Below are 25189 nucleotides of genomic sequence, written 5' to 3'. Positions count from 1 at the left end.
ACGTATGTAAACACGACGACATTTAGAACCAATGACCTATGTAAACACGACGACATGTAGTACAATGATGCGGGACACACACGACGGCACGTGGAACAATGACGAATGTAAACACGACAACGTGTAGAACCAATGACCTATGTAAACACGACGACATGTAGTACAATGATGCGGGACACACACGACGGCACGTGGAATAATGACGAATGTAAACACGACGGCGTGTAGAACCAATGACCTATGTAAACACGACGGCTTATAGCACAATGATGCGGGACACACACGACGGCACGTGGAACAATGACGAATGTAAACACGACGGCGTGTAGAACCAATGACCTATGTCAACACGACGGCTTATAGCACAATGACCTATGTAAACACGACGGCAAAAGCGGATACATACTGAGATACACGTGCTAGAAAAAGCAATTAATCCGCGAAGAAACATATACTATACTTTATATCTTTGAAAACATCATCAAATGAGTAAATTTTAGATTTGTAAGTAATCCTTTTACATCCTGTACACCCGACAAACTATGAGACGTCCAAAGTTATAATTGTACCCTTCAGGGGGGTGGGGGTACGCACACCTGCACCACTATCACACAGGTGCTTCCGAGTATTTCACATATAAGGATGTCTGGAGCCTACAGCCGAGTATGTCACATATAAGAATGTCTGGAGCCTACATTAGATTGTCACATATAAGGATGTCTGGAGCCTGCAATAGAGTATGTCACACATAAGGATGTCTGGAGCCAACAATAGAGTATGTCACACATGAGGATGTGTGGAGCCTACACTCGAGTTTGTCACACATGAGGATGTCTGGAGCCTACAGTAGAGTATGTCACATAAAAGAATGTTTGGAACCTACAGTAGAGCATGTCACACATAAGGATGTCTGGAGCCAACAATACAGTATGTCACATATAAGGATGTATGGAGCTTACAGTAGAGTATGTCACATATAAGGATGTCTGGAGCCTACAGTAGACTGTCACATATAAGGATGTCTGGAGCCTACAGTAGAGTATGTCACATATAAGGATGTCTGGAGCCTACAGTAGACTGTCACATATAAGAATATCTGGAGCCTACAGTAGAGTATGTCACATTTTGGAATGTCTGGAGCCTACAGCCGAGTATGTCACATATAAGAATATCTGGAGCCTACAGTAGACTGTCACATATAAGAATGTCTGGAGCCTACAGTAGACTGTCACATATAAGGATGTGTGGAGCCTACAGTAGACTGTCACATATAGGATGTCTGGAGCCTACAGTAGACTGTCACATATAAGGATGTCTGGAGCCTACAGTAGAGTATGTCACATAAAAGGATGTCTGGAGCCTACAGTAGACTTTCACATATAAGAATATCTGGAGCCTACAGTAGAGTATGTCACATTTTGGAATGTCTGGAGCCTACAGCTGAGTATGTCACATATAAGAATGTCTGGAGCCTACAGTAGACTGTCACATATAAGGATGTGTGGAGCCTACAGTAGACTGTCACATATAAGGATGTCTGGAGCCTACAGTAGAGTATGACACATATAAGAATATTTGGAGCCTACAGTAGAGTATGTCACGTTTTCGAATGTCTGGAGCCTACAGCCGAGTATGTCACATATAAGAATGTCTGTAGCCTACAGTAGATTGTCACATATAATGATGTCTGAAGCCAACAATAGAGTATGTCACATATAAGTATGTCTGGAGCCTACAGCCGAGTATGTCACATATAGGAAGTCTGGAGCCTACAGCCGAGTATGTCACATATTAGGATGTCTGGAGCCTACAGCCGAGTATGTCACATATAAGGATGTCTGGAGCCTACAGTAGACTGTCACATATTAGGATGTCTGGAGCCTACAGTAGAGTATGTCACATATAAGAATGTCTGGAACTTACAGTAGACTGTCACATATAAGGATGTCTGGAGCCTACAGTAGAGTATGACACATATAAGAATATCTGGAGCCTACAGTAGAGTATGTCACATTTTGGAATGTCTGGAGCCTACAGCCGAGTATGTCACATATAAGGATGTCTGGAGCTTACAGTAGAGTATCTCACATATAGGATGTCTGGAGCCTACAGCCGAATATGTCACATATAGGATGTCTGGAGCTTACAGTAGACTGTCACATATAAGGATGTCTGGAGCTTACAGTAGAGTATGTCACATATAGGATGTCTGGAGCCTACAGTAGAGTATGTCACATATAAGGATGTCTGGAGCCTACAGCCGAGTATGTCACATATAAAAATGTCTGGAGCCTACAGCCGAGTATGTCACATATAAGGATGTGCGGAGCCTACAGCCGAGTATGTCACATATAAAAATGTCTGGAGCCTACAGCCAAGTGTGTCACATATAAGGATGTCTGGAGCCTACAGTAGACTATAAGGATGTCTTGAGCCTACAGTAGAGTATGTCACATATAAGAATGTCTGGAGCCTACAGTAGAGTATGTCACATTTTGGAATGTCTGGAGCCTACAGCCGAGTATGTCACATATAAGGATGTCTGGAGCCTACAGTAGAGTATGTCACATATAAGAATGTCTGGAGCCTACAGTCGAGTATGTCACATATAAAAATGTCTGGAGCCTACAGCCGAGTATGTCACATATAATGATGTCTGGAGCTTACAGTAGAGTATGTCACATATAAAAATGTCTGGAGCCTACAGCCGAGTATGTCACATATAGGGATGTCTGGAGCTTACAGTAGAGTATGTCACATATAAAAATGTCTGGAGCCTACAGTCGAGTATGTCACATATAAGGATGTCTGGAGCCTACAGTAGAGTATGTCACATATAAGGATGTCTGGAGCCTATAGCCGAGTATGTCACATATAAGGATGTCTGGAGCCTACAGCCGAGTATATCACATATAAGGATGTCTGGAGCCTACAGTAGAGTATGTCACATATAAAAAAATGTCTGGAGCCTACAGCCGAGTATGTCACTTATAAGGATGTCTGGAGCCTACAGTAGAGTATGTCACATATAAGAATGTCTGGAGCCTATAGCCGAGTATGTCACATATAGAATGTCTGGAGCCTACAGCCGAGTATGTCACATATAAGGATGTCTGGAGCCTACAGTAGAGTATTTCACATATAAGAATGTCTGGAGCCTACAGCCGAGTATGTCACATATAAGAATGTCTGGAGCCTACAGCCGAGTATGTCACATATAAGGATGTCTGGAGCCTACAGTAGAGTATGTCACATATAAGAATGTCTGGAGCCTACAGTAGAGTATGTCACATATAGAGTATGTCACATTTTGGAATGTCTGGAGCCTCCAGGTCATATGTTGTTGCCCTACTGAGCAGTACCTATGCACTTACAGACAACATCCATCACTGTAAATTTGATTGTCTACGTTGAAACGTTACAATTGCAGCTTCGGGTGATTTGTTTTCCTGTGGTAAATGATGCATCATTGTTTGGTGTGAAGACATTGCCAGACAGAAAAACATGGACTTGTGACTTGGCGATCAGTCAGCCGTGAGCCCTATAGCAAGATTGCTGGTATCTGCTGGCAATGTCGGGATCACTCAACAACGTTAAACAATACCTCCACATGCTGATTGTAAGGAACTCCAGAATTCCAGACATTGATAAAAAGCTACATTTATCGTTTCCATGGTCTCGAATAATGAGGCACACTTACAAGCGAGATTACTTTAAGCCGCACTTTAAATTGTTCTTGAGAGACGTTCTTTCAACAGAAGTGCATGGTGTCAGGTTGGGCTATCCTTGAAAGAGATCGCTTGGGGTGTTGTTTTTATTAAATCCGTCTTTTCGAATACACCAGATCGATTGCTTTAATCTTATTATATCTACAGACGGTTGGGTTTCTAGATGTATTTGGCCACACTTTGGAGAACTTCGCGTTTAGCCTTCAGATAGGGTCGTCGGGTTTGAAAACATAAATACATCACAAAAGAAGTAGGATGGTCCTTCTGATCTTGATAACAAATTGAAAACACATCTATGGACATAATTCATGGACATAATTTCTCATTTATGCTGATGGGTACTTTGTCTTAAAGGCAGTTCAATATTTCCTACGCCGTCGTTCGAATGGGATTTACTCACTGTAATGGGATATTACACATGAGCTTCAATATTATGCCCCCTTTAAGTTCCCCATGACAAAATAATCCGTTTTCTCGAGGAATATAAACTTTATATTAAATTAAAGCTCGTGTATTATCATTGTTATTAACGAAGAAACACTTTAAGAGGAATCAACAGAAATGGAAAGTTTTAGTACTCCCCATAAAGCGACCGTGGGAAAGGTCAAGGTTACAACGTCCGTTGACCTAATCACTCCAATCATTGTGGCGCTGCGCTGTAACAACATAGTTCCTACTTCACAATTACACCATTAGTTTAAAAGACATTAGCACAGATCTGACAATATCAAAGCCATTACTTGATTGAAAATAGTCAAATCCAATTTGGCAGTATCATTTATACGTACTTATTTGGCCCATTTTCGACCTAGGCATTAGTTTCCTGTCTGTAAAGACTTGTTAACTGATAACTGTTTTCACTTTAGTCGGCAAGTAGAAGAAGAGCTTTAGCTTTAAGCTTGTGAGGTTACTGAGTGTACGTTTGTAATGGCGAGATCATGAGAATCTGTTGATCAGAACTGAGATTAACGAGCTCAAGCAGGGGCACATTCGAATTATTCTTCTATCTTAATTTATGTTTATGGTTGATGTATAATTTCTCAATAAGTTTGCATAACAACTATAGTTGCGTCCGTTTAACTTGTAAAAATGCACGCTCAGAATGGCCAGTGAATTCCTGGCTCAGAATCAACCGCAACAACAAAAAAGTGGCATCATCATCACTGCATAGAGATGGACCCAAACAGTTGGAGACGAACAACAGTCAAAACATACATCATGTCCAGAGAACGTTTTTCTTTGTTTTTAAATCTGCAGTTTCAACACAATGCTATGATCGATATGTTTAATGATCGGAGATTTGGTGACTCGTTACACAAACTCTGCCAGGCTAAAACTTAACTTGACGTTACACATGCTGATTTAGGAGCTATCAAATCTACATTTGACATCGCTCTAAATTTAAAAAACAAAGCTGGAATATTCCCTTCAATGACAACTTTAATTAAAACTATTTCGTGGCAGAACAAACTGACAGACAACTAGCATTTTTGGGTTTTTTAAAAACTTCCGACTAAAACAATACTAGATACAGTTTTTAGGTATGTCTTTGAGTGAGTGAGTGAGTGAGTTGGGTTTAACGCCGCCTTTAACAGTATTACAGTTATATCGCGGCGTGTCAGCTTGATGTGGGAGGAAAGCCCGACATGATGCAGGTCTCAGACGTTCACCACTTCAGTGAAACCTACGAGCACGAGTATGGTACTGACAAACCTAGAAACATAATCGGGGCGCATCGGTATTCGAACCCACAATCATAGGTTTCTGGCGCGCCCAAGGGACGCAACTCTGCACAGTGAATCGCGGCGCCTTAGACGACTGGGCCACCCGTGCCCCCAGTGTGTCTTTGAATGGCATTTAGATGAGATTGACATAAGAGAGAGAATTTATGCATGTCAACGTCTTTATTATGAAGAACACAACATATCAAAGTTTATACTTACTCCTTCATTCACCTGATGAAGGAGTAAGCATATACACCGAAAGGCTGTGTTCCTCATAATAAAGAAGTTGACATCCACAAATTCTCTCGCTTAAGTGTAACTGGGTCAAGGACTTGCTCATGTTAAAAACACGTTTCTGCAAAACGCTCTTAAACTGTCCCTTCAAACAATTTTAGTCATACCATTGGATTTATTTTGATAAATCTAAAATTTGAAAGGGTCAAAGAGATAATGCTACTGACAGACATATGAACGCTGTAATGATTTTCAGGACTGGTTTCTCAGCTGGTTTACGACTTACGACTTCTACGCTTAAGTTGTAATGGAGTGTAATAATGTATTTGTAGTTACGCTTGTCTGTTATAGTAATGTCCTGTTTTCCCTACACGTTCCTTACACATGGTGCAAACACAGATATAGACAGTACACCATTAAACCAGGACAAACCCATTCTTGTCTATTTTGAAATGTTTTCGTTATTAAAAGGGGACTGTTCGCCATGGTCTGAGGCCCACGTCTGGTTTACATCCAGGCACTGTGATTAGTTCCATGTGGGTAATTTGGCTGTGGTGCTGACAAACAAACAAATATTACCAGAGCGAAACTGGGCTCTGAACCCACACTCATAGGAGCCTGGAGACTCTAAGGGGCGCAACTCCGCACAGACAGGACAATGACAATTATTATAGATAACTACATGTGCTTTCCACATCCAACATCATAGAGTTGAAGAGGTAAACTGATCACGGATATCCCCGCTCATTGATCAGGTGCTTAAGAATACGTTCTGTAGATAAAAAAAGGTTCCAATGTACATTCTGTCCATTGTCGGAGAATTCTAGGTTCGTGGTTCGAATCTCAGATTCTACATGGCCCTGTTTCTGGGTTTGTCAGGACCGTACCCGTGCGTGTTGGATCCAGCAAAGTTGTAGGCATCTATGACCTTTATAACTTCGGGCTTAGCTCCGACATGGAAGTGACACCTTGTGGTGTAACTGCAATACTCTTCGCAGCGGTGCACTCACTCACTCACTCACTCACTCACTTAACCAGGGACGGCAGCCTCCGTGGTCTAGTGGTAGAGCGTCCGCCCAGAGAGCGGAAGGTTCGGGGTTCGATCCCCGACCGCGTCATACCAAAAGACGTTAAAAGATGGTACTTGTTGTTACCCTGTCTGGCGCTCGGCATTAAGGGGCTAAAACAAGGACTGGTCGGCTCGGAGTCAGTATACTGTGTCTGAGTGGGGTATTCATGTATGGTATCTCAGTGAGCTAGCACTATAAATCGGCATCAGTCCGGACTAGTACAAGCAGCCACACAAACACACACACGTACGCGCACGTCGCTATATAAGTGCAATAATCTTGGACGCGACGTTAAACCCATTTCACCTCACCTAAACCAAGGACGATATCATCCCGTCTCTCAGTTCCGTCTGCCGGAGAGCTATAGCTGTTTAATACCGTGTCTTACAACGTCAACATGTCCCACCATCCCAATCAATTCCCATTGGTAAAGTAAATAGGCTTCAACCTCACAAAATGATGGACATTTTATGTCTTAACTACACAATAAGGCCTTTGCATCATAATGGACGACAACGGATTTGAAAATTAGCTTCCACATTTAGCGCTGAAGGCGTTTTTATGTCCGTCAGAACACAAATATTCCATCCACAGCGCTCCAGGACGGAGTGAATAGACTGTGTGGGTATGTGTGTCTCTTTATAACATTAACTTTAAATTAGGGTGTAGTATGAATGGAGGCAGCGTGTTGAGCAAGATGCCTTTTCCTCGTGTAGAAGTAAACCAACACGGGGCTTTCAACGCAGGTGTCGTTTTTTGTCTCACCGAAAGCTGGAATTGCTATCTTAACTGATTCTTTTGTGACGTACATGAACCGTACAAAACACTAAGAATGTTGAATGGAAATATAGTAATAAGTAATAAAATCTTAGCTATAACATTGGCACGTAACTGCGTTGCAACGAGTGCTCGTTATTTATATATTAATCTGTTGCTGCCAGTAGTGGATGGGAGCTGTAGTGTTTAAGAATAATTGTGTAAGGCGAATTTATTGCTAGTCAAAGACTAGTTATGTATGAATAATAGTGTGAAAAAAAGCTTATTGATGTATGAGTGCAAAATAGTACAATACTTTTTATCGTATTAATAACAGACCAGTACACGCCTAGTAACTGTATCATGTATTAATAATAGACTTGTCCAAGACTCGTACTATATGAATAAAGGACTTGTACAAGACTAGTAATGTATGAAAAAAAGACTTGAACTAGCCTAGTAACATATTAATGATAAACTAGTGACACGAATATTAATGTAATATAATGAGTGAGTGAGTATGGTTTTACGCCGCTTTCAGCAATATTCCAGCAATATAACGGCGGGGGTCACCAGAAATGGGCTTCACACATTGTACCCATGTCGGGAATCGAACCCGGGTCTTCGGCGTGACGAGCGAACGTTTTAACTAGGCCACCCGACCGCCCCTAATGTAATATAGTAGACTTGTTCAGTGCTAACACACGTCAGCAATGGACGAAAAGTAGCCAAGAACCATCTTGACGCTCAAATTTGACTTTTGTGAAAACAGGCAGTCTCTTTGATATCTTATCTACATGTACACATGACTAGCAATGCGGTCGACCTCCGTAGTCTTGTTGATAGAGGGTCTGCCCGGAGAGCGGAAGGTCAAGGTTCGATCCCTGGCCCCGCCATACCAAAGACATCCAAATAGGTATTTTTTGTTACTCTGCCTGGTGATCAGCATTAAAGGGCTAAAACAAGGACTGGTCGGCTCGGAGTCTGTATACTGTATCTGAGTGTGGTATTCATGTGCGACATGGTATCTCAGTGGGATAGCACTATAAAACCATCAGAAGTCCGGACTAGTACAAGCAGCCACGAACACACTTGCACGTCACTATATAATTGCAATAACCTTGAACACGACATTAAACCCCATCTCACCTCACCTCATCTCATGAAAAATAGGCTAGCTCAGTCGGGTCGTCAGTGGACGTGGATTAAGTAATGACTTCTTGCCCAGGTCAAATGCGGTGCTATAAATAACTGACGAGTATTTAGTTGACGCGGGTGTACTCGACTCATAATAAGTGATGACTTATATATTTATGATCTTAATCGCCCATAGTATGAACATCAGAACTGTACCTACATAATGAAAATGTACGCCAAATGAGTAGAGATACATTGATGTTATATATACACGCGCTTGTACCTGTAACAGTTTATACTACACACACACGTTAACCTGTAACAGCTTATACTATACACACGCTTGTACCTGTAACAGTTTATACTACATAAAACTCTTGTACCTGTAACAGCTTATACTAAACACGCGCTTGTACCTGTAACAGTTTATACTACATAAAACTCTTGTACCTGTAACAGCTTATACTATACACGCGCTTGTACCTGTAACAGTTTATACTACACACACATACGTTAACCTGTAACAGCTTATACTATACACACGCTTGTACCTGTAACAGTTTATACTACATAAAACTCTTGTACCTGTAACAGCTTATACTATACACGCGCTTGTACCTGTAACAGTTTATACTATACACGCGCTTGTACCTGTAATAGTTTATACTACAAACACACGTGAACCTGTAACAGTTTATACAACACGCACGCTTGTAGGTGTAACAGTTTATACAACATACACGCTTGTACCTGTAACAGTTTTAAAATACACACGCTTGTACCTGTAACAGTTTAAACTATAGACACGCTTGTACCTGTATAATTTTTTTACTATAGACACACGTGAACCTGTAACAGTTTATACTACATGCACGCTTGTAGCTGTATCAGTTTATACTATACACACGCTTGTACCTGTAACAGTTTATACTACACACATGCTTGCACCTGTAACGGTTTATACTACACATGCCTGTAGCTATAACAGTTTATACTACACATACGCTTATACCTGTAACAGTTTATACTATACACGCTTGTACCTGTAACAGTTTATACTATACACGCGCTTGTACCTGTAACAGTTTATACTACAAACACGCTTGTACCTGTAACAGTTTATACTATACACACGCTTGCACCTGTAACAGTTTATACTACAAACACGCTTGTACCTGTAACAGTTTATACTATACGCACGCTTGCACCTGTAACGGTTTATACTACACACGCCTGTAGCTATAACAGTTTATACTACGCACACGCTTGCACCTGTAACGGTTTATACTACACACGCCTGTAGCTATAACAGTTTATACTACGCACACGCTTATACCTGTAACAGTTTATACTATACACGCGCTCGTACCTGTAACAGTTTATACTATACACACGCTTGTACCTGTAACAGTTTATACTACATACACGCTTGTACCTGTAACAGTTTATACCATACACGCGCTTGTACCTGTAACAGTTTATACTACACATACGCTTGTACCTGTAACAGCTTATACTATACGCACGCTTGTACCTGTAACAGTTTATACTACACACACGCTTGATCCTGAAACAGTTTATACTACACACACGCTTGTACCTGTAACAATTTATACTACACACACGCTTATACCTGTAACAGTTTATACTACACACACGCTTGTACTTGTAACAGTTTATACTACACCCACACTTCAATATGTAACAGTTCATAGTACACACACGTTTGTACCTGTAACAGTTTATACTACACACACGTTTGTACCTGTAACGGTTTATACTACACACGCCTGTAGCTATAACAGTTTATACTACGCACACGCTTATACCTGTAACAGTTTATACTATACACACGCTTGTACCTGTAACAGTTTATACTACATACACGCTTGTACCTGTAACAGTTTATACCATACACGCGCTTGTACCTGTAACAGTTTATACTACACATACGCTTGTACCTGTAACAGCTTATACTATACGCACGCTTGTACCTGTAACAGTTTATACTACACACACGCTTGATCCTGAAACAGTTTATACTACACACACGCTTGTACCTGTAACAATTTATACTACACACACGCTTATACCTGTAACAGTTTATACTATACACGCGCTCGTACCTGTAACAGTTTATACTATACACACGCTTGTACCTGTAACAGTTTATACTACATACACGCTTGTACCTGTAACAGTTTATACCATACACGCGCTTGTACCTGTAACAGTTTATACTACACATACGCTTGTACCTGTAACAGCTTATACTATACGCACGCTTGTACCTGTAACAGTTTATACTACACACACGCTTGATCCTGAAACAGTTTATACTACACACACGCTTGTACCTGTAACAATTTATACTACACACACGCTTATACCTGTAACAGTTTATACTACACACACGCTTGTACTTGTAACAGTTTATACTACACCCACACTTCAATATGTAACAGTTCATAGTACACACACGTTTGTACCTGTAACAGTTTATACTACACACACGTTTGTACCTGTAACGGTTTATACTACACACGCCTGTAGCTATAACAGTTTATACTACGCACACGCTTATACCTGTAACAGTTTATACTATACACACGCTTGTACCTGTAACAGTTTATACTACATACACGCTTGTACCTGTAACAGTTTATACCATACACGCGCTTGTACCTGTAACAGTTTATACTACACATACGCTTGTACCTGTAACAGCTTATACTATACGCACGCTTGTACCTGTAACAGTTTATACTACACACACGCTTGATCCTGAAACAGTTTATACTACACACACGCTTGTACCTGTAACAATTTATACTACACACACGCTTATACCTGTAACAGTTTATACTACACACACGCTTGTACTTGTAACAGTTTATACTACACCCACACTTCAATATGTAACAGTTCATAGTACACACACGTTTGTACCTGTAACAGTTTATACTACACACACGTTTGTACCTGTAACAGTTTATACTACACACACACTTCAATATGTAACAGTTTATAGTACACACACGTTTGTACCTGTAACAGTTTATACTACACACACGTTTGTACCTGTAACAGTTTATACTACACACACGTTTGTACCTGTAACAGTTTATACTACACACACGTTTGTACCTGTAACAGTTTATACTACACACACGTTTGTACCTGTAACAGTTTATACTACACACACGCTTGTACTTGTAACAGTTTATACTACACACACACTTCAATATGTAACAGTTTATACTACACACACGTTTGTACCTGTAACAGTTTATACTACACACACGTTTGTACCTGAAACAGTTTATACTATACACGCGCTTGTACCTGTAACAATTTATACTACACACACGCTTATACCTGTAACAGTTTATACTACACACACGTTTGTACCTGTAACAGTTTATACTACACACACGTTTGTACCTGTAACAGTTTATACTACACACACGTTTGTACCTGTAACAGTTTATACTACACACACGCTTGTACTTGTAACAGTTTATACTACACACACACTTCAATATGTAACAGTTTATACTACACACACGTTTGTACCTGTAACAGTTTATACTACACACACGTTTGTACCTGTAACAGTTTATACTACATGCACGCTTGTACCTGTAACAGTTTATACTACACACACGCTTGTACTTGTAACAGTTTATACTACACACACGTTTGTACCTGTAACAGTTTATACTACACACACGTTTGTACCTGTAACAGTTTATACTACACAAACGCTTGTACCTGTAACAGTTTATACTACACACACGTTTGTACATGTAACAGTTTATACTACACACACGCTTATACCTGTAACAGTTTATACTACACACACGTTTGTACTTGTAACAGTTTATACTACACACACACTTCAATATGTAACAGTTTATACTACACACACGCTTGTACCTGTAACAGTTTATACTACACACACGCTTGTACCTGTAACAGTTTATACTTCTCACACGCTTGTACTTGTAACAATTAATACTACACACACGCTTATACCTGTAACAGTTTATACTACACACACGTTTGTACCTGTAACAGTTTATACTACACACACGTTTGTACCTGTAACAGTTTATACTACACACACGCTTGTACCTGTAACAGTTTCTACTACATACACGCTTGAAGCTGTAACAGTTTCTACTACATACACGCTTGAAGCTGTAACAGTGTATACCACATACACATACGACCGTTCAAGCCAGTAAATTAATAATGACATGTTGAGTGACGTTGGGACAAAATTACACAATGGATTATCCGCTTTTTAAATACAGGTATCCTGAATGATCGACATCTTAAAAGCAGATATACAACTGCTACAGTTGTATACAGTTGCCGCCGTTGTATACAAGACGCTGATTATACAGACATCTTGTCATCAATTCTGAACATGCGCCACAGTAATGAGTACCTTAACGTTTACAGTCTGTCATAATACGCTCACGACCGATAATATAAATCAAATCATTTCGAGTATATCAGGAGCGGCGTTAAGTGAGCGTTATGTTCGGCAGACTAAATAAGAGTTGAACATCGTGGTTGAGCAACCTTCTCCTACAACACATCAGCCCCCAGGAACTATGTGGCAGTGGCCAGTGTTGCTGACCAGTGATCCCGACCAGTAGGTACTGATTGTAAGCAGACCATCAATATTTAGACTACCAGATGACTTACTTCACCACTTCGCAACAACTCCGATAAACACAGACAAGATCCCACCTGGGAGCTCCGTTGAAGGAAGGATGTTATCTCTTCATCGCATGTGTTTTATCTCCGCGGATTGTTCTAACTGGAACGAATGACTTGCAAGACCTTGCGTACCGGAGGGCCTGAGCAGGTCTCGTAGACCTTGCCTTAACACTTTGAAGCCTAAATAGAGGTATCTGTTATCCAGTGCTGAGGCAAACACATACATCCGTTGTACACTATCCTTCATGTGGTCCGGATTAGCGTGGTTGAACTGGGTTAAACGACGCTTTTAACAGTATTTCAGTTCTATTACGACATTCCAGCTTAATGTGATAGGAAAGTCAAATGTGGAGTAGGTCGTAGATGTTTAACAGTTGGTGAAGCCCATGAGCGGATGGGGGTCCATTAGAAATGTATTTGAACAGTATGGTTTGTGTGAGAGGATACTGTCTGTTTTCGTTTAATAACTGGAGCATATGGTTAACGCCTGCGCGCGTGTAGTACGCTGTAAGTTTCTGGACTTACGTATGTCCTGCTGAAGTTACTGATAAAGCCGTCCACACTATAGCCTTGGTTTGAGACTATAGACATTGTAATAAGATGCAAGAATGACAGGTGCACGAATTTGCCCACAGTTCGGTTTCAATGGTATATTTAACAACACACATATGAGTTTACCCATATTAGCTGCACTACGATGTGTTTGCATTCTGGTTATATCTTGGTATTGATATATTCTGTATCCTTCTAAATATTGCTATATAAACGTCTCACGTATGTGTGTTAAACTGTCTGTCTAGTATTGTCACTGCGCAGTGATATGTTTTACAATATACCTGGGATGGCATATGTATGACTGTATGTTATAAATAGGTATTATACGTGCACGTGTGTTCCACTTCATCTATTGTTAGGAATGGCACATACACGTGTGTTCAGCGTCATCTATGGCGTTAAAATGACACAAGCACGTGTGTTCATCTATAATATTGGAAAGGCAAATATACGTGTGTTCTATTTTATCTATGACACTAAAGTGATACATGCACGTGTTTTACTTCATCTATGATATTGGAATGACACATGCACGTGTTTTACTTCATCTATGATATTGGAATGACACATACACGTGTTTTACTTCATCTTTGCTATTGGAATGACACATACACGTGTTTTACTTCATCTTTGCTATTTGCTATAGTTGAATGACATGTGCACGTGTGTATTGCAATGACACATTAACGTGTGTACTACTTCATCTATGACTTGGAATGACACATGTACGCGTTTTACTTCATCTAGGACTTGGAATGACACATGCACGTATTTTACTTCATCTATGTCTTGAAATGACACATGCACGTGTTTTACTTTATCTATGATTTGGAATGACACATGCACGTGTTTTACTTCATCTATGACTTGGAATGACACATGCACGTGTTTTACTTCATCTATGACTTGGAATGACACATGCACGTGTTTTACTTCATCTATGACTTGGAATGACACATGCACGTGTTTTACTTCATCTCTGACTTGGAATGACACATGCACGTGTTTTACTTCATCTATGACTTGGAATGACACATGCACGTGTTTTACTTCATCTATGACTTGGAATGACACATGCACGTGTTTTACTTCATCTATGACTTGGAATGACACATGCACGTGTTTTACTTCATCTGTGATATTGGAATGACACATGCACGTGTTTAACTTCATCTGTGATATTGGAATGACACATGCACGTGTTTTACTTCATCTATGATATTGGAATGACACATGCACGTGTTTAACTTCATCTATGTCTTGGAATGACACATGCACGTGTGTACTACTTCATCTATGACTTGGAATGACACATGCACGTGTTTTACTTCATGTTGTTTTACGCCGCAGTAAGTAATATACCAGTATATTACGGATGCCTTTTATAAAAATCTAGTCTTGGCCAGACAAACCACTGGTTGATATTATGAACATCAAACGATGTGGAGGTACGATGACACACAATCAACCAAGTAACCTAGCATGACCGCTATAAGTGATAGACCTAGGCCTATTCATGACCGAGTATGTTTATCGCAAGCAGTACGTATCAGTCGTAAAGAAGTTACGCCTCTGAAAATAACAGACTGCACGAAACATGTTGCACTTCAATATTGAAACCTATTACTTTCGTTATGAAATAGATAATAAAGTAGCACGATGTTAACATGCAGTGAATTTTAATACTCACTTTTTTCTCTCCGTTACAAGCTTGGCCAAAATCGTTGAAGTAAATGCCTTCGTTAATGATCCAATGCAAAATTTTGTGTCATCCTTGGCATGAATATTCTTCTCCGGATCGGCCTTTCCAAACGATCTCTTCATCAACACTTTCCCATCTTGTACGAGCGTTACCGACGCAGCGGGTACATTTCTACAATGGAGGGCCTTCTTCACAACTTCCTCAAACTCGGACAACTTTCTCTCCGAGAGACATTCACACTGAGAGAGCAGGACGACCACACACACGTACACAAGTAACAAGTGTTGCACCCACGCTCGTCTGCTTCTGCCCATGTCGTCGGCTGCTACAGCTGATAGCAGACGACACTCTCGCGGGCTTTTTGTGCGTCCGCTTACCTGGCCGTGCGACGGATGAGCTACTTCCAATCACCGCGCGAGAAGCGTCAGTCCCGCGCACACGATTCAACGAAGGATGCCTATCCCAAGGACATTGACTTGGAATGACCACACGTATTTCATCGGTTCACCATTCTGTCTAATCAATGCACTGTTTTCATGCCAGCGCAACAGACCTCTCCAATTTTCTCGCACCTGAGTCAAATCACCTCCCCCAATCGATTCAATCCCGAGCCTCCTCTCTGTATCCCCGTCTCCGTCAGTAGGCCTGAGTTGACTACCCTCGCGTGCTGATCAATGCTACGGGTAAATGCGATCTGGACTCTACACCACGGAAGAAAACAATGCATTTGTGGTGAATATAAAAGCCTGTGGGATATGTCTGTCTCTGAGGGAGTTTACAGTTCATTCAGCCTCGACTACAGTCAATACTTGTCTGTCGTTGGCAACGCTTCTAATATATCTATCTCCGAGCCGCTCAGACGCTTCCTGTATACGCTCGCTATCGTCGGCTTCACTACCAGCCTTGCACCTCCGACATAAGGGACGTTTGGCTGAAGTCGCCTCCGCCAGACTTGCATCGCGCGACACCAGGATCTGGAAGAAGCCTGGCAACTGCATGTGGAGGTACCCACAACACAACCAGAACACTTCACAACACTATATTTCAATCAACTCTCTATCAGAGACTTAACTGCACTGTCCCATAAAATAATCCATACATCTCCATAGCGAGTGAATGAACGTCAGGAGGTTGACATAAATGCGTAATCAACGTCGTCTGTTGCCGCAAAAAAACACAAAGAAGCACAGAGGTTGGGAGGTTCCACGACGACATAAGCGTGGAATCAGCTGACTGGGAGACCCACCCATACTACACCCGTGAAGGCAAAGCGATGTGCGCCTCCGTGTCCATACCGTTCGCCATACAGGACACAAATCAATATTCGCACTTCACATCCCTACACACGTCAACTGGGAGATCTCATGGTCCACGTAGCCTCAGTTTGGAGTGACATATCGCATCCACTAGCTTCATTCAAGGCAAGGTCATTAAGCCATGTAGTTCAATCGCATGGAGCTGACTCTGCCCTGTTCCGATAACCTGTCAAGATGGTAAACTTACGCACGATACGTTGTAATGATGTGTCAGATCATTTATTGCTTTGTTATTATGACATCATGCATGTGGGACATTAGCCCTGCACCATGAGTGTGGAATATATGTCTTTTATGAAAAGAAAACCGGCCTAAAAGTAAGTCTAGCCAATACCAGCCAGATCTATTTAACAATGAACTCATCATCATGAAAAATAATTGTTTTATTTTTAGAGGAGAGAAATGTATTCAATTTGGGTAATAAAAGATTTCATAGGCTATATATGTCAGCCTTAGGGGACATCTTATTATGCGTGTAAATGATAAAGGGTTTCACGCCTTTCACCATAAGGGCAATTATTTCACAATTGTCAGGTTTATACCGTTAGAGGAATGTGTATGCATGGCAATTATTTCACTGGTGTCAGGTTTTATAACGTAAGAGGAATGTGAATGTCAGTTATATCACAGGTGTTAGGTTTTAAAACGTTAGAGGAATGTGTAAGTTTGTTAGTTATATCACAGGTGTTAGGTTTCAAAACGTTAAAGGAATGTGTAAGTTTGTCAGTTATATCACAGGTGTTAGGTTTCAAAACGTTAGAGGAATGTGTAAGTGTGTCAGTTATATCACAGGTGTTAGGTTTCAAAACGTTAGAGGAATGTGTAAGTTTGTCAGTTATATCACAGGTGTTAGGTTTCAAAACGTTAGAGGAATGTGTAGGTTTGTCAGTTATATCACAGGTGTCAGGTTTATAACGTTGGAGGAATGTGTAAGTGTGTCAGTTATATCACAGGTGTTAGGTTTTATAACGTTTGAGGAATGTGTAAGTGTGTCAGTTATATCACAGGTGTTAGGTTTCAAAACGTTAGAGGAATGTGTAAGTTTGTCAGTTATATCACAGGTGTTAGGTTTAGAAACGTTAGAGGAATGTGTAAGTGTGTCAGTTATATCACAGGTGTTAGGTTTCAAAACGTTAAAGGAATGTGTAGGTTTGTCAGTTATATCACAGGTGTTAGGTTTCAAAACGTTAGAGGAATGTGTAAGTGTGTCAGTTATATCACAGGGGTCAGGTTTTATACCGTAAGATGAATGTATAAGCATGTAGGTTATATCACAAGTGTCATGGTTTACAACGCTAGAGGAATGTGTAAGTATGTCAATACTTTCACGGGTGTCAGGTTCATTACGTTTGAGGAATGTGTAAGTGTGTCAGTTATATCACAGGTGTTAGGTTTTATAACATTGGAAGAATGTGTAAGTGTGTCAGTTATATCACAGGGGTCAGGTTTTATAATTTTGGAAGAATGTGTAAGTGTGTCAGTTATATCACAGGGGTCAGGTTTTATAACGTAAGATGAATGTATAAGCATGTAGGTTATATCACAAGTGTCATGGTTTACAACGCTAGAGGAATGTGTGTAAGTGTGTCAGTTATATCACAGGGGTCAGGTTTTATAACGTTTGAGGAATGTGTAAGTATGTCAGTTATATCACAAGGGTCAGGTTTTATAACATTGGAAGAATGTGTAAGTGTGTCAGTTATATCGCAGGGGTCAGGTTTTATACCGTAAGATGAATGTATAAGCATGTAGGTTATATCACAAGTGTCATGGTTTACAACGCTAGGGGAATGTGTAAGTATGTCAATACTTTCACGGGTGCCAGGTTCATTACGTTTGAAGAATGTGTAAGTGTGTCAGTTATATCACAGAGGTCAGGTTTTATAACATTGGAAGAATGTGTAAGTGTTTCAGTTATATCACAGGGGTCAGGTTTTATACCGTAAGATGAATGTATAAGCATGTAGGTTATATCACAAGTGTCATGGTTTATAACGTTGGAGGAATGTATTAGTATGTCAATTCTTTCACGGGTGTCAGGTTTATTACGTTTGAAGAATGTGTAAGTGTGTCAGTTATATCACAGGGGTCAGGTTTTATAACATTGGAAGAATGTGTAAGTGTGTCAGTTATATCACAGGGGTCAGGTTTTATACCGTAAGATGAATGTATAAGCATGTAGGTTATATCACAAGTGTCATGGTTTACAACGCTAGAGGAATGTGTAAGTATGTCAATACTTTCACGGGTGCCAGGTTCATTACGTTTGAGGAATGTGTAAGTGTGTCAGTTATATCACAGAGGTCAGGTTTTATAACATTGGAGGAATGTGTAAGTGTGTCAGTTTTATCACAGGGGTCAGGTTTTATAACGTAAGATGAATGTATAAGCATGTAGGTTATATCACAAGTGTCATGGTTTATAACGTTGGAGGAATGTGTTAGTATGTCAATTCTTTCACGGGTGCCAGGTTTATTACGTTTGAGGAATGTGCAAGTGTGTCAGTTATATCACAGGGGTCAGGTTTTATAACATTGGAAGAATGTGTAAGTGTGTCAGTTATGTCACAGGGGTCAGGTTGTATACCGTAAGATGAATGTATAAGCATGTAGGTTATATCACAAGTGTCATGGTTTACAACGCTAGAGGAATGTGTAAGTATGTCAATACTTTCACGGGTGTCAGGTTCATTACGTTTGAGGAATGTGTAAGTGTGTCAGTTATATCACAGAGGTCAGGTTTTATAACATTGGAAGAATGTGTAAGTGTGTCAGTTATATCACTGGGGTCAGGTTTTATAACGTAAGATGAATGTATAAGCATGTAGGTTATATCACAAGTGTCATGGTTTACAACGCTAGAGGAATGTGTAAGTATGTCAATACTTTCACGGGTGCCAGGTTCATTACGTTTGAGGAATGTGTAAGTGTGTCAGTTATATCACAGAGGTCAGGTTTTATAACATTGGAAGAATGTGTAAGTGTGTCAGTTATATCACTGGGGTCAGGTTTTATAACGTAAGATGAATGTATAAGCATGTAGTTTATATCACAAGTGTCATGGTTTATAACGTTGGAGGAATGTGTTAGTATGTCAATTCTTTCACGGGTGTCAGGTTTATTACGTTTTAGGAATGTGTAAGTGTGTCAGTTATATCACAGGGGTCAGGTTTTATAACATTGGAAGAATGTGTAAGTGTGTCAGTTATGTCACAGGGGTCAGGTTGTATACCGTAAGATGAATGTATAAGCATGTAGGTTATATCACAAGTGTCATGGTTTACAACGCTAGAGGAATGTGTAAGTATGTCAATACTTTCACGGGTGCCAGGTTCATTACGTTTGAGGAATGTGTAAGTGTGTCAGTTATATCACAGAGGTCAGGTTTTATAACATTGGAAGAATGTGTAAGTGTTTTAGTTATATCACAGGGGTCAGGTTTTATAACGTAAGATGAATGTATAAGCATGTAGGTTATATCACAAGTGTCATGGTTTATAACATTGGAGGAATGTGTTAGTATGTCAATTCTTTCACGGGTGTCAGGTTTATTACGTTTGAGGAATGTGCAAGTGTGTCAGTTATATCACAGGGGTCAGGTTTTATAACATTGGAAGAATGTGTAAGTGTGTCAGTTATGTCACAGGGGTCAGGTTGTATACCGTAAGATGAATGTATAAGCATGTAGGTTATATCACAAGTGTCATGGTTTACAACGCTAGAGGAATGTGTAAGTATGTCAATACTTTCACGGGTGCCAGGTTCATTACGTTTGAGGAATGTGTAAGTGTGTCAGTTATATCACAGAGGTCAGGTTTTATAACATTGGAAGAATGTGTAAGTGTGTCAGTTATATCACTGGGGTCAGGTTTTATAACGTAAGATGAATGTATAAGCATGTAGGTTATATCACAAGTGTCATGGTTTATAACGTTGGAGGAATGTGTTAGTATGTCAATTCTTTCACGGGTGTCATGTTTATTACGTTTGAGGAATGTGTAAGTGTGTCAGTTATATCACAGAGGTCAGGTTTTATAACATTGGAAGAATGTGTAAGTGTGTCAGTTATATCACTGGGGTCAGGTTTTATAACGTAAGATGAATGTATAAGCATGTAGGTTATATCACAAGTGTCATGATTTATAACGTTGGAGGAATGTGTTAGTATGTCAATTCTTTCACGGGTGTCATGTTTATTACGTTTGAGGAATGTGTAAGTGTGTCAGTTATATCACAGAGGTCAGGTTTTATAACATTGGAAGAATGTGTAAGTGTGTCAGTTATATCACTGGGGTCAGGTTTTATAACGTAAGATGAATGTATAAGCATGTAGGTTATATCACAAGTGTCATGATTTATAACGTTGGAGGAATGTGTTAGTATGTCAATTCTTTCACGGGTGTCAGGTTTATTACGTTGGAGGATAGTGTAAGAATGACAGTTATATCACAGGTGTTAGGTATATAACGTTGAAGGAGTGTATAAATGTGTCAGTTATATCACAGGGGTCGGGTTTTATAACGTTTGAGGAATGTGTAAATATGTCACTTATACCACAGAGGTCAGGTTTATAACGTTAAGGGAATGTATAAATATGTCAGTTATATCACAGGAATAAGGTTTTATAACGTTGGAGGAATGTGTAAGTATGTCAGTTATATCACAGGTGTCAGGTTTATAACTTTAGAGGAATGAGGCGATATAACTACCATATCACTGGCAACGGCGACAAATTACACCTGCAGCATGTGAATTACTCGTCTATTTTCCAAAGCATGTGTGGTCCAGTTTTCTGAGGCACCGCATTTCGCGTACCACGCTACATTCTATAATAATATATACCCTGGACACATTTTGGCGCCATGGCTTCGTTTCAGAAGTGACGTCACCACCTCATCGCTCCTATATCTAAGTTAGCACAGAACTTCTCGCTCTCATGAGATTAATTACTAACCTCGAGCAATTCGAATCGCTCTTAAAACGAAGCTATGGTGGCGAATGGTTCAAGGGTATTCAAAACATAACAGGTGAGATGGGCTGAAATGGGATTTAACGTTGCGTCCAAGATTATTGCACATGTGTGTGTGTGTGTGTGGCTGCTTGTACTAGTCCGGACTAATGCGAATTTTATAGTGCTAGTCCACTGAGATACCATACCGCAGTTTAACACGAATACCCCATTCAGACAAAGTATACTGACTTCAGTCCTTGTTTTAGCCCCTTAATGCCGAGCGCAGGGCAGAGTAATAACAAGTACTATCTTTTAACTCTTTTGGTACCACTAGATACCACAGAGGCGGTCAAGGCACTGGAGATATAACACGGTGCATAATCGAGGATGAAAACAGAGATGCGCCCCTTTAATGTGATGAGGCCCAATAACATTCTCAGATTCATCCTAATCACAGAACCATACCCGAACTTGTGAATTTCTCCTTAATGATAAACCCCTGTAAACCTGTAATACTTAGTAGTTTTCCCGACTGAGCCAGACAATCCTGCCAATCACTGGATTTTCTTGTCCAGACTCGATTATTACTGGTCTTATAGCTGGAATATTCCCGAGTGCGGTGTTAAACAACAAACAAAGAAACAAATAAACAAATATGGACCGTACCCGTGCGTGTGGGATTCGTAGAACTATACTCACTCACTCACTCACTCACTCACTCACTCACTCACTCACTCACTCACTCACTCACTCACTCTATATATGAAGCTGTTTAATCCCAGATACACTCACTCACTCACCATGTTTTGTTTTGTATCATCAGATAACCCGTCACATATATTGCAGCACAATGTAAAGGATATGTGATGATACATGTGTTTATCTACGCCAGCAAAAGGACAATGCCTGAGAGACGGTCTGAGTGCCGACATGCCCCAGTCATCGCTTCACCTGCATCTGTGCACGCCTTTGTTGTTGCCCACGTGGATGAGGCAATAAGCACTAGAAGGATATCAAGTGTGGAACTAATGTTAAATGTACCCGGCATTACCTGTCAGCCATTCATCGTTGGAGATATCTATTTCAGATGGATATTGTTTCTTGCCCTCTGTCAGACTAGACGGACATTGTTACATCCACACTGGAGCTACTTCTGTCAGACTAGACGGGTAGTGTTACATCCACACTGGAGCTACTTCTTGTCAGACTAGACGGACATTGTTACATCCACACTGGAGCTACTTCTGTCAGACTAGACGGGTAGTGTTACATCCACACTGGAGCTACTTCTTGTCAGACTAGACGGACATTGTTACATCCACACTGGAGCTACTTCTGTCAGACTAGACGGGTAGTGTTACATCCACACTGGAGCTACTTCTTGTCAGAATAGACGGGTATATAAACAACTCACACTGGAGCAACTACTTGTCAGACTAGACGGACATTGTTACATCCACACTGGAGCTACTTCTGGTCAGGCTAGACGGGTAGTGTTACATCCACACTGGAGCTACTTCTTGTCAGACTAGACGGGTAGTGTTACATACACACAGGAACTACTTCTTGTCAGACTAGACGGACATTGTTACATCCACACTGGAGCTACTTCTTGTCAGACTAGACGGACATTGTTACATCCACACTGGAGCTACTTCTTGTCAGATTAGACGGGTAGTGTTACATCCACACTGGAGCTACTTCTTGTCAGACTAGACGGACATTGTTACATCCACACTGGAACTACTTCTTGTCAGACTAGACGGGTAGTGTTAGATCAACACTGGAACTACTTCTTGTCAGACAAGGTGGTTATTGTTACATGAACACTGGAGCTACTTCTTGTCAGACTAGACGGGTAGTGTTATATACACACTGGGGCTACTTCTTTTCAGACTAGACGGGTAGTGTTACATCCACACTGGAACTACTTCTTGTCAGACTAGACGGGTAGTGTTACATCCACACTGGAGCTACTTCTTGTCAGACTAGACGGGTAGTGTTACATCCACATTGGAGGTACTTCTTGTCAAACTAGACGGGTAGTGTTAGATCAACACTGGAGCAAATTCTTGTCAGACTAGACGGACATTGTAAGATCGAAATTGGAGCAACTTCTTGTCAGACTAGACGGGTAGTGTTACATCCACATTGGAACTACTTCTTGTCAGAATAGACGGGTAGTGTTACATCCACACTGGAGGTACTTCTTGTCAAACTAGACGGGTATACAAACAACTCACACTGGAGCTACTTCTGGTCAGACTAGACGGGTAGTGTTACATCCACACTGGAGCTACTTCTTGTCAGACTAGACGGACATTGTTACATCCACACTGGAGCTACTTCTTGTCAGACTAGACGGACATTGTTACATCCACACTGGAGCTACTTCTTGTCAGACTAGACGGACATTGTTACATCCACACTGGAGGTACTTCTTGTCAGACTAGACGGGTAGTGTTACATACACACAGGAACTACTTCTTGTCAGACTAGACGGGTAGTGTTACATACACACTGGAGGTACTTATGGTCAGACTAGACGGATAGTGTTACATCCACACTGGAGGTACTTCTTGTCAGACTAGACGGGTAGTGTTACATCCACACTGGAGGTACTTCTTGTCAGACTAGACGGGTAGTGTTACATCCACACTGGAGCTACTTCTTGTCAGACTAGACGGGTAGTGTTACATCCACACTGGAGCTACTTCTGGTCAGACTAGACGGGTAGTGTTACATCCACACTGGAGCTACTTCTTGTCAGACTAGACGGGTATACAAACAACTCACACTGGAGCAACTTCTTGTCAGACTAGACGGACATTGTAAGATCGAAATTGGAGCAACTTCTTGTCAGACTAGACGGGTAGTGTTACATCCACACTGGAGCTACTTCTTGTCAGAATAGACGGGTAGTGTTACATCCACACTGGAGCTACTTCTGGTCAGACTAGACGGGTAGTGTTACATCCACACTGGAGCTACTTCTTGTCAGACTAGACGGGTATACAAACAACTCACACTGGAGCAACTTCTTGTCAGACTAGACGGACATTGTAAGATCGAAATTGGAGCAACTTCTTGTCAGACTAGACGGGTATACAAACAACTCACACTGGAGCTACTTCTGGTCAGACTAGACGGGTAGTGTTACATCCACACTGGAGCTACTTCTTGTCAGACTAGACGGGTAGTGTTAGATCAACACTGGAACTACTTCTTGTCAGACTAGACGGGTATACAAACAACTCACACTGGAGCAACTTCTTGTCAGACT

The 25189-nt window shown here is 40.8% G+C and overlaps 1 protein-coding gene across 1 annotated transcript in view; it reads right to left on the bottom strand.

Moving 5' to 3' along the window:
- Positions 1–16974, bottom strand: part of LOC124113218 (putative beta-lactamase-like 1) — a 55319-nt gene extending 38345 nt beyond the window's left edge. The window contains exon 1 of the mRNA XM_046473496.2: positions 15629–16974. Within this exon, the coding sequence (XP_046329452.2) occupies positions 15629–15954 (326 nt within the window). The 5' untranslated portion in view covers positions 15955–16974. The remainder of the gene's footprint in view (positions 1–15628) is intronic.
- Positions 16975–25189: the final 8215 nt, after the last annotated feature.

The sequence above is a fragment of the Haliotis rufescens genome, unplaced genomic scaffold (genome assembly GCF_023055435.1).
Source record: "Haliotis rufescens isolate VD_foot unplaced genomic scaffold, xgHalRufe1.0.p SCAF_7, whole genome shotgun sequence".
NCBI lineage: Eukaryota > Metazoa > Mollusca > Gastropoda > Lepetellida > Haliotidae > Haliotis > Haliotis rufescens.
This window is presented reverse-complemented; position numbering and strand designations above follow the sequence as displayed.